This window comes from Pimephales promelas, chromosome 1 (assembly GCF_988280905.1).
Source record: "Pimephales promelas chromosome 1, fPimPro1.hap1.1, whole genome shotgun sequence".
In the NCBI taxonomy this organism is placed as follows: domain Eukaryota; kingdom Metazoa; phylum Chordata; class Actinopteri; order Cypriniformes; family Leuciscidae; genus Pimephales; species Pimephales promelas.
Genome location: NC_142769.1, coordinates 32,926,030 through 32,938,178, shown reverse-complemented (window position 1 = coordinate 32,938,178; position 12,149 = coordinate 32,926,030). Strand labels below are relative to the sequence as shown.

The 12,149-nt window shown below is 37.2% G+C and overlaps 1 protein-coding gene across 1 annotated transcript in view; it reads right to left on the bottom strand.

Annotated features, from left to right (window-relative positions):
• Window positions 1–8,739, bottom strand: part of nfatc3a (nuclear factor of activated T cells 3a) — a 99,731-nt gene extending 90,992 nt beyond the window's left edge. Inside the window, exon 1 of the mRNA XM_039688554.2 lies at window positions 8,245–8,739. Coding sequence (XP_039544488.2) covers window positions 8,245–8,335 — 91 coding nt within the window. The 5' untranslated portion in view covers window positions 8,336–8,739. The remainder of the gene's footprint in view (window positions 1–8,244) is intronic.
• Between the last annotated feature and the right edge of the window lie 3,410 nt (window positions 8,740–12,149).

Genomic DNA, 12,149 nt, shown 5'->3' with positions numbered 1-12,149 from the left:
TGTCTTTATAAAGCATCTTCTTATTAAACGGTCAGTACACTTACAAAGTTCTCAATGCTTCATTTTGCATGTAAGGACCCTAATTATGTTACTGTGTGAGTGTGGGGCTATTTTGAGCCTTGTTAGTACTATAAACTAACGATTTGTTTTTGCTTAGTAAATGCCCGATTATCATGAAAACAAATCTTAGAGAACGGTTGACTAGGTACCGATGTTTTATTAAACCAAAGGTTTATTTTGCACCGGAGTTCTCCTTTAATGTTCTTTATACACCACTGAAAATTGGATGTCTAATTGCATTTGTGTTAATAGATACTCAAAATTATTACACATTGGACATTTAATGTTACAAATGGACTCTTATTGTACTGTTAGCATTTCATCTAAATCCAAATAGTCATGTTTAAAGATGTTCATCTTTAAATATCTACACAAAGGTCATAGCATTGAAATTAGACACATGTATGTAATACTCTCTTAATTGCTTGATGAGTATTGAATTAAAATAACAAAATCTGTATTATAATGATGGTAGAAAAGAACTGAAATAGGATGCGTTTCTGATTTGTTTATATTCTTTTCTCAGCTGAATATTTCAATTAGCTTTCTTATGTTATGTCAGCTGTAAATATAACTTTGCTATATCACAAATGCATAAAAATGACCAGCTGGATATAAACTAATGCAGATGATAACTAATAGATGATAACAATCCTGACATTTAACATTTGGATTGGACTTACGTGTGTTTTTATCACATTATTTTAACAGCTTGGGGTAGGCTATTAATGTTCGCATCCTCTCAGCCTCGACGGCAAACATACTGCTGTTCTCGACTAATGCAGCATCAAGTCAACAAAATGTATTATTTATAATAATATGAAAACATGCAGTGTACATACTGTTTCATTGTCTTAAATCCATATCTGAGGTGTCCAACTATGTACAGCCTCATGTGTCAAAATAAACACCACAAAGCATAAGTGGTGGTTTTTATGTTGCCTCTAGAGGCCACTCTCATAATGTATAAGTGCACCCTTCTCAGCAGCTCCAGCAATGGACGCAACCCAGGAAATCTATTGGCCGGCAAAACCGATCAATCAGTCAATTATTAATACTGTGGCGTCTTCAAACACTTTCTCACTGAATCTCTTAGTGCTGTGTAGGAACAGTGTATTGTGATAGCCCATGAGAAAACCTGTTCTCAGATTGCGCTGCGCTGTTATTGATCCTAGCTGTTAAACAGTCCGCACAGCGGAAAACAAAAATTTGAATGAGCAAAAGTCAATAAAACAAAACAAAGGAACCATACCAGGTACACAAAGTAGATTTAGATGACTCCAAAAGAGCACAACAAGATTGTAACAGGGTTCGTTGTTGTGGGAAGGAGGAGGCGGGAGCCGCGAACATTTAAAGTTTGCGGGTATTGATGGTGCAGTGGATAAGACACATGCCCTCCTTGAAGCAACCCAAAGGCAGTGGACATGAGGGGTAGGAGGTAGCTATTTCAGATCGTGATTTTGTTGAGGCCTCTGTAATCAATGTACGGGGCGGGCAAAGGCTACCATCTTTTTTGCTCACAAAGAAAAACCCGCCACAGCAGGGGAAGTGGAAGGCAGGCAAACCCCGCAGCAAGGGTTTTCCTTAATATATAGGGCCCTATATTTTCAGCGTTCACGGAATCGCGTACAGAATCGTGGAATTGGCCAATTAACGCGGAATCTAGTGTTATTGCGTAATTTCACAGAATTTTGCATATTTGGAATGAAATTCTGTTTTTGTGTGGGAGAAGAACGTATGTCTGGGGAAAATGCAGATGGGGGGAAGCAAATCTGGGCAACACAACCCCTCTCATCATTTCAGCCATGGGGGTAATCCATCAGCCAGAAGTTGAAGCCTCGCGGGAGCCGCCATTGTAGCAGAACTTTACCTGCTGTTAGACTCCCAATCATTTTGGCATCACTTTGACAGCGAATAACATCTGAGGCGTTCAAAGACTTAAGACTTAATTTGTCCATTATTTATTTCTAAAGAAACACGACAATGTATAAAATGCTCCATTACTTTGTATCTTACGTTATGGCCCCGTAGAAGCTGTTTTTGTAAAAATAGGCTTAAGATTGCGTCATAACCATGGGACTTTCTGTCGCACAATAGAGACATATTTGCAGTATTTAAGCGGTTGATGGAAAATAAGCTAATGTGCAGTCTAAATTCGAATTTATTATTTTTCGCGATTTATCACATTACCGAATACCGGCATGTTTACGCGAGAGAGACCGAGACTGTCCGAGAGCGCGCTCGACAGTGCACGAGAAAGAGTGTAACTTTTATTAAAACTTATATAAACTAATATAATTTATTTTACTGGACAGTTTAAAGCTCATAACCATTTTGTTTGTTACTTGAAGTACTTAGAGTGCAGTGTTATCTTGCATCATACATTATTTGTGCTGAAAAGTAAATGTCTGTTACCTCAATAAATTTAAGGTCATTCCTATTTTATTTGTACATTTTAATCATTAACATTAAAGGCACACTCTTTATACAACTAAAATGACAGTAGAGTACTCAAGAGAGGTCAACGGGATCTTGGGACTGAGGAGAAATGTATGAGGAACTTGAGAAGATGCATGTGGCATGACAGGTGGTCCCCACTCAAGGATGGTGTTGGTGGACCAGTCGATATGGGGGTTGTGCCAAAGAAGCAAGGGATAGACCAGGATTACAGGGAATGCAGAAGACTGGATGAGATGGAAAGATATCTCCTCTTGATGTTGAAGAATGGAGAGACATAGTGGGAGTGTTTGACGAATGATATCTCCATGGCCCAGAGGTCGCCCATCCAGGGCAGTAACAACCAGGGAAGACGAAAGGACTCAGAGGGAAGGGTCAAATTCTCGGCCAAGGAAATGTCCATAAAATTTCCATCTGGACCTGAATCCACCCAAGCCTGCAGAATAGGGGTGTCCATGGTTAACTGATTAACCATTAAAAATTGCGTAACCGAGTGAAACATTTTGCTCGGGTAAGTGGCGTCAATGGCGTGCATTGAATTTAGTTTTAATAGATTTTTGCACCACCAGAGACCGCCAGAGCGCTGCCAGACATTTGTAATGTCCACAAGAAGTAGTAATGACCACCAGTTTTCAAATATGAAGCGTACAAAGAAAAGCACAGCGTGAGATAAATCCAAAAAGTAAACTCCCCCAAAAACTTCAATATAGCAAAACAAAGGAACCATACCAGGTACACAAAGTAGATTTAGATAACTCCAAAGGATGGCACGGGAAACACGGAGTAAATTACTCAGGAGAAGGTTGACTTAAATACACAAACAGAGAACAAGGCACAGGTGACAACAATAAGACAAAATGACAGAGACTGAAAACCAACACGTGACACAATGGGGGCCTCTAGTGGCCAAACTTCTAAAACCTTAAAATTAAAAAAACTAGTGCTGCCGCGATTAGTCGACTTATGCCGAGTTCAGACTGCATGATTTTAGCCACGATTTTGGCTCGCCGACAGGTTGAGAAATCGCCGACAAATGCCCGAAATCACAGGCAAATCGGCGCTCGTTCACGCGAGTGACAATCACGCAGTGTGAATGAGCAAAGACGCGAACTGAGAGAATCACCGACGAGTCGCCGACGCCCGTGAGATATTTGGCATGATAAATATCTGGACCTGTCGGCGATTCAAAATCCTGCTGTGTGAAAAGTGTTTTGACTGAAAACTACATCGGCGATCACCGGCAGCCAGTGAGAGAGCAAGATACAGAGCAGCAGGGAGTTCGGGGAGGAGTTATAGATCACATATCAACATGATATGGCATTGTTTCAACAAAAAAAAGCTTCTTCTCGGTCTATTTGGACACAATAAATGGAAGAGAAATTAGTAGAAATTTGGCAGGAGCACTCGTGTCTGGTTCGTGAGAACTCCGGTCTTGCACGCGTGGTGTCGCGCGTTGTTTCCTTTTCATATCTCACGCGTGTTTGTTGCGAAATGTAGTTTGCGTGCAGCGATTTTTCTAAAGTCATGCAGTGTGAAACCTTCTGTCACCGATCAATCGTCCAGTGTGAACACAGCAGCGACTGAATGCTGGCCAAGATAGTCATGCAGTGTGAAAAGAACAGCGACCCGACTACTTTGAAAATCATGCAGTCTGAACTCGGCATTAGTCGACGTAATCTACCATGCAAATTAGTCAACAAAAAATTAGTCGAAAGATTAGTCGTTGCAAAATTAGTGGTTAATGGCAGCACTACTAAAAACCTGATTTGTTTCTTTTTTATATGCAACAGAAATGGTAGCTCTTAACAATGCAACATCTAACAAAATTTACTTGCACCAGCAAGAAAAAAGGCACAAAATGTGACCATTTGTTCGCAGTCCGGAGTCTGATCAAGAAATTGTGGTTTGTTGAATTCAGTAACATGATATGAAATTCATGTGAAAGAAAAAAGGTGTTCATTTAGTTATGCACCGATGTGAAAATTGTGCAAAAGATTAAGACATTGCAAAAGATTTGTCTCAATACAGAAAACATTTCATCACTAGATTTTTTTTTTTTTGTTAATTGAAAGTGTGGTTTATGTCATCTGAATGTGTGGAATGCTTAGGATAAGATAAGCCAACATTATTTTAGCACAATTCAAAACCAGTGGTTGGTAGTTCAGAAAAAAAAAAACTTTGGTCTTCCGACCTTTTACCATCACGTATTCTTAAAGATATCCAGTCAACTCAATTCATTAATATCCGCGAGGGAGAGAGAACAAGACAGTTTGAAGACGCTGCGAGTGCGCGTGCGTCCAGGGCTTTCACTCAGGGCTTTTTTTTAAACAAGCACACCAGTCAGTCATCTACATCACTCACCGGTCAAATAAGGCTTTGGCGGGACAAAAATACACCGTAGTAAGACTGACAGAAAACAGCGCGCAAGTTCCAGTCTTCTTGCTCTTGATGTTTAAACTGACAAGACTTGCGCTCGTAATGTATGCGCTCGTGCAAAAACAAACATCCCCGCCCCCACAGTCACATCTACACACATGTTGAATAGGCTACATAGGAATGATTATCGGCTTGTTCACATCGGCCCTATTTTGATATCTGAACGATACCAATGTGTAAAAAAATTGACCATCTCGGCTGATTTTATATCGGTGGCCGATATATCGATCACCCCCAAGTTATAACAAATAAATAACAAATAAATAGTTTAATATTCAATTAAAATTTTATGGTTTCTACTTTTCTGGTCACACTAATAAATGTATTGCAACGTCACATCCGGTTATGTTTGGAAAAACTACACAGGAAATTTCAAATTAAAAGTTGCCTCATGTACTCAAAATTCTTCTGGGGTGAGTCATTCAAGGTGAAGATGGCCACTACGCAAATATTCACAGATTAACCAAATGAGCAGACAGTCCTGTGAGATAGCTAAACAACACTGAGAACTATAACAGAACTAGAGTTTCTTTGAGTGTGATTAACCCTTCTAACAAAATTTAAAAAAAAAATATATATATATATATATATATATATATATATATATATATATTATTTTTAAGATTTTTTTAAATACAGGAAAATAATACAACAAAGTTTGTTTTTAGAAGAAAATAGCATCTATTTCCTATTTATAAATTAAATAGGTTTGACAAAAAAGATTACATGTGAAATATTTTGTAAACCAGTTTTGTAAACAGGGTTGAATGGTTGAATCAGACAAAAATGTTGATGCATTGCTGTTACTACAAGCAATAACAAATAAGATTTGTTAGAGACTAGCGTTATGATGTGTGACTGATTTTGAGTGAGACTGAGAGCATACAGTACATGTGCACTAAAACGGTCTCTAACGCTACACGCACTGCTGGTCAGCACTCCCGTTACATCACGCATGTTATCATCTTTGTTGTTTAATTATATTAAATTAATATATAGTTTTTTTCTCCTCTATCTAACTGTATACTAACTATTGTGTTTAGGTGAATTTCAGTAATTAAGCTTGAAAATGGGCATGCTAAAATTCATAAACCTTTAACATTTGTATTTTTAATATAAATCGGCAGAAATTACAGATTGCTGTGAATCTATAAAAATGCCAATGCCTACAATAATCAGCATTTCACCTTCAAGTGGCCATAATGTCATGCTTGGAAAGTTCTCAATTCTGTATTATAAAGTTTCAGAGTTACCTTTTTTTTGGTTAATAAAATGAGTTAACAATAATAAAAATAAATATAAAATAAAATTACTAGTCATCAAAATTGAATAGGATGTGATTATATTGTGACATCTTACAAAGAGAGACCTGACCTAATTCAACCGTATCAGCTTTATTAACATGATTCAGTTATCTTTGTCTAAAAACAACCAGAGGCACAGAAAACACAGATGAGTGTCTGTGTATAGTAAAAACAGCCCTGCCCTTTAGCTACATTAATTCTTGCATGAGCGGACACCTACATACCTTCGGATAAAACCTGTTCAACAACTTAAAACTTATAAAAATACCCAATTCTCTATTTTTCTTAATCCTCCACACTTCTTAGGGATAAAGTTGGACTATACGGTAGCTGAAAAAAATAAACAAATTTCACCACCAATTCTAATTTACAAACCTCTTATCAAACCGGTGTATGCGTGTACACAAATCCTACATATGGGCCAAATTATACAGACTCCCTTGCACAAAGTTTTTTTTATTTCCAACATTTAGTCCAAATACATCCTCCCAATTTCTGTCTCAAATGAAATGTTTTCTCTTTTCTTCTGTCAATTTCCATACAGACCATCAGGCAGTCGTGTGTGAGGTGAAATCGCACAACAGTAATCTTTCCACGGATACCTTTAGTTTTTGAAGTAGCAAAGTTACTGTTCACACCACAATAATGCAGTATTTTACCTAATAACAAAGCATGGTGAATGCTCTTTTAAAATATGATAAAATGCTGATCATCATGCAATACTTTACAAAAAAAAAAACAACAACACACACACACACAAACAAGGGGTCCACCCACACACAGGCATTCTGCTTTCACTATACCCAAATCTCTTTCCTTCACGACACACTCGAGCACACTGACAGAGGCTGATAGTGTTGCTGCTTCTCACACTTTTTTTTTCATTAAGCAATTAAACAAACAGACACACATATAAGGCATGCCTGGTGGCAATCTGCATTGCTGATTAGGCAATATATTATTATTATACAAAATAATGAGGGCAGGAACAAAACAAGTGATTATCAAATAATCAAAACTCTGGTATTAATTAAATTTCCACATTAAGTGGTTACACTTGCTGAGATATTTAACAACTCTTAAAACTTTTATAATGCAAAAGTGTAATGTTTCTAGGAAAATATTCACATTTATTACAACACTTAGTTCTAATCTTACAATGTGATAGGCATGTAATATTGCTTAATTCAATATTGAATAGCTATGTAGATTATGTTAATGACAAAAGCAAGAATACTTCAACAAAGAGTAGGCTATATCAAATTTAGCAGTTATTATTTACACAATAATCGACATCAGATGGACTACACTCAAAATGTGTTCATATTCTGGAAAAGGAAAAACAGATACACCTCCCTGAACTGAACTGCGATGGGGATTTATTTATATAATCATACATTTTAATAAATGTGTATTACCTGCACACTCGGTGACAGAGCTAACTAGATACTGTTTGTATTGATGTAAATATGGAGAGGTGGAACAGTGTAAGTTCAGTATTAGTGGAAACTTATGGGTTGAAACTTTTTCCATGTGCTCTAACTGAAGGCAGGAGCAAATGATAACAGAAACTTTTATAGCATTTCACTGTGCAGCAGCTGTCAGATTCGTGGTGGCTCTGTCTCAAATCTCCTCAACGCGCCTATGTTGTCCCACTAAGGCTGTCTAGGTAGTTGTTTTTTTGTTTGTTTTTTTTTTGCCTTCAGTAAAGTGTATACAGGTGCTTGTTTGTTATATAGTTCATTCACCCGCCTAAACTTGCCGCTTCTCGTTTTCATTGGCTAAATTTACAACCGCACAAAAAACTAAACAAAACTGCAGCTGTTGGTGTAAAGCGAAAAGCCGGCGAGTGCTGTCGTTAACTGTGCTTTTGATAGCGTGTTTTCAATGTGCTATCGACCTGCTCACTTTTTCGATGCATGATTCATGAGCTAATCTATACTGCAGGAGTGTGAGAGAGTAGCTATCCCGAAGAAAAGACACTGACCTGCGGGGCCTAACGGCGGCTGCTGCCCGTCCTCCCCGAAGATCAGTCTGAAGTCCAGCTCTTCATTCCCGGAGCAATTTGCAGTAGTCATCGGGTTTGACAGCTCGGGCTCACCCCGTCAATGTACGCCGACTCTTTAGTAAACTCACTACATTGACAAATGTTGAAGGGAAAACTTTTTAACTTTTCCTCCGTGCTGTATTTCTCTAAGTCCGTGCAGAAAATGTTATTGCTTCTCCCTCACAATAATCCAAACAGCTCGATCTTTTGTGGAGATTCAGCGAACTAGCAGCGGCTTCAACTTTTTTTTCCCCGTGGCGTGAAGGGGGGTGAGTGTTGTGCGTCAGTGCGACCGTTGGTCGAGTTCGTCCGTAAATTTGTTTCTGCTCTCCGTTTCGAGGCTCAAGCTCCTATCCCAACTTTTACTAACAGCGCGTGACAGGGCAGTTCCAGCGGTGACGTCAGGCGAGTCGGCAGACAACACAAGCGCGCGCACACGCTCATATACACGCACTCAATCACTCACTCACGCACACACATACACAAACTTAGTGGTTGTGGGTCTTGTAGTTTCTGTGACGGCTGCAGTTGAATCACCCGTCGTTTTTCAAACAAAATGTGTTTCAGTGTATTTTATTGTAAAAGCAATAAACTACACACATGACATTAATATAAACTCTAATATTTAAATAATTTAATATAACGGAATAAAATGTAACATATTATCATTTTGAATAATTAATATAAATGAAATGATAATATTTATCATTAATTCTGCTTTGCGTCGTGCACTAACCCTCTTCATCCGTGCCTTATTCACAATACAGCAAAGCATCTTCCTAATAGCTTAGGCCTACTTTTTTTGTACACCATAAAGTTTCATCGTTTACATAATTTCTAGCTACATTTTATAACTTTTTGCCAGGTTGATATTAGATTTTGAGTTCCAGATTTTTATGGAGACCTCCGATTTTTGTATTCCAATCCACAGTATATTCATTTTCGTGAGCATAGAATTATAAGGTTCTCCACTTTTGGTCTAAATTTTGTTTTTGACATAATCTGATCCATTAGGTGTTTATTAATGTCTGTGTTGTGTTATTTTTGTAAAAAAAAAAAAAAAAAGATTATTAGATAAAGCTATAATAGAAGATTATACATAGGCTAACAGTTTTGCCAGCTGGGATGTAAAAACTTTGATGCTCAATATCTCAGAACTACCCTAAACGGAGATAGAACCTTATAATTCTTAAGCTCACGTTTTGAACATAAATGTGTGTCGGCAGTGTGTGTACACAACCACCCTTACAAAAAGAGTGGGTGGATTTTTACCATACATAGCCTACAGAACGTTTGTATGGATTTTTACCATAGGCTACATACAGTCTGATGGGAACGCTACCAGGAACGCCCCGTCACGTGATGTGAAATTAGGGGTAAACAGACCTGTGTCTGGAATAAAGCTTTATATTTTGCCTTATTGGCGCTCATTGAAATACACGTGACAATCATGCCGAAGAGTTGTCATGTCGTTTTTTTCTTTACTGCCGATATAATTTTTCTTATAAATTGAGGTTTTACATCCTTCCTAATAAACGCACAGAACCTGTGAGCCTCCAGGGACTTGTAATTTCTGAGATTAGCCTACTGTGTGTGTAGATCCCTGTGTGATAGAGTAGTGGGTGTTAAACTCGTAGGTAGTGGGCCAGATTTGTCTACTTCCCTTATGAAAAATAACTAATCCCATACGATTTGTATTATGAAACTTCTGTGATTTTTCTGTAAGACCTCTATAGTACAGTACTTCTATAGTTTTTCCCAAAATACTATAGTATTCATATAGGATTACTATATTTATTCTAAAATACTAAGAGATTCCAATGGTTGTTTTCATAAAGGATGACTCATTCACATCGGTGTCATCAGCTGAAGATTGATTTGATAGGCCAATCGCTACGAAATGACACCAGCCATGAACCTGTCAGCACAGTCCCTCTGCAACTTCGTAGCTACTGATCACCGTTTTACAAAAGCATAGTTTGGAGTGAAGTATACATATAATTGGTAAGTGACAAGGTTTTATGGAGTTATAGTATGCAACATATGATTGTGTTAGGCTAATATTACCGATAGATAACAGTATATATCTGGAAACGACACCATTTGGTTGGACATTGACCCAGTTTTTAATTTAATAAAGGCAATCCATTCCCCATTTTCAGTTAATTTTCAGAAAATCGCTCAGAAAACCGTATATGAGAAGTTTAGACTTATGGCTTAAAAACGTATGCAGATAACAAAAACTTTCATGAAAAATAATCTAAACCAAACCAATGTTTTAGTTTGTGGCAGAGTAGGCACAAAGCTGTACAGGCTCTGCCCTCTTCTGGAAAGCTGTGTAGTGACCAGCAGCTCATTTGCATTTAAAGATACATGCACAAAAACGCTCAAAAATTATCTCTGGGGTATTTTAATCTGAAACTTCAGACACATTCTGGGGACACCTGGGACTTATATTACGTCTTGTAAAAGGGGTGTAGGTCCCCTTTAAATAAACCATATATCTTTTGCAAATTATAATATCAGCATTACAAAATGAGTCAAAGTTGAATTTCTGAATTTTTCAGTATTTGTTCTCCCTTGTTTGAATGACAGCAGATCTCAAGCTGTAGGAACTGCACAAGTTCATGAAAAACTTGATTTTCATGTGAGCTGTACCAAAGAGCATGTTGTGCATCACTGAAAACCAGAACATTTGGCTATTTATTTAGAGGAGTTAGCATGTCCAATGTCACACATTTTTGATCTAAATATTGCAGAAATTAAACATTTCCTTTTTAACATAAAGTTCATTTTGTTTTCTCGAAATAATTAGAAATCAGATTGTTTCCACATTTAAATTTCTTTTAAACTACAGATTATCAATGTGGTGTCAGACATTTATACCCAACTATATGCCAGTATATTCTTTAAGATTTGGGTTTTGTTAAAGAATTTCATTCCAATATGTATACTGTTTGGTTACCACAGACAGAGATAGCATTATTTTCATAATCTTTAAATTAGAGTGATGACATTATAATTTATGTAAATAAAATGCCTTAACATCTTCACACACACAACTAACTTTAATCAGTCATCACACACCCAAACTTGAATTAATGTGCACAGTTCTCTCCTATGGAAACATACTCACAAAATAATGCACAGTGCAAACTTCAGTCCTCATGTAATTTAATGCAACACAGGAAAAGTGTTATGCCACAAGTCATCAGCAAAAATACTTAACCAGATTACTCAGCTTCGTGGAGTGTTTGTTTACCTCATTGTTTGAGTCATTGAAATATTCTAAAGTGTTATGAAGTTATTTTTGATGTACATTCAGGAGGAGCACAGACTCATACAAGAGATTTTTTTTTATATTTGATATATATGTATATATCTTTAATTTTCCGGTTAGATATACTTTTGTGTAAAAAAAACACACAAACAAAATGATAATCATAACTTGTTGATCATTTGTTTTCTTCTCATAACTTGATCTAATTGTTTTTTGCACTGTTGTCAGCAGGGTGCTGCGTTACGGCTAAATGGAAAACACAATATCAGACAATATCGAGAAAAGGAAAAAAAGTACAAAATGTGTGGACAAAGCAGTTTTATATCAGTGACAGGGAATTCACACCGCCAAACAAGAATGTTTTCTTTGACGCATGTGGGCGTATAAACCATATCAACAACCATGTTCACATTTCCTGTGGTCTTTATTTACTTGATGTCAACTAATCTACACATTAAATGCAGAACTTTCATTGAAAACTCATTGAAAACATGTTTGAACAGTTAGGCTGCTATTAGCAGGCTGGAGTTGCAGAATCAGTTGCAGAGCCACTTTGCTCTTAACC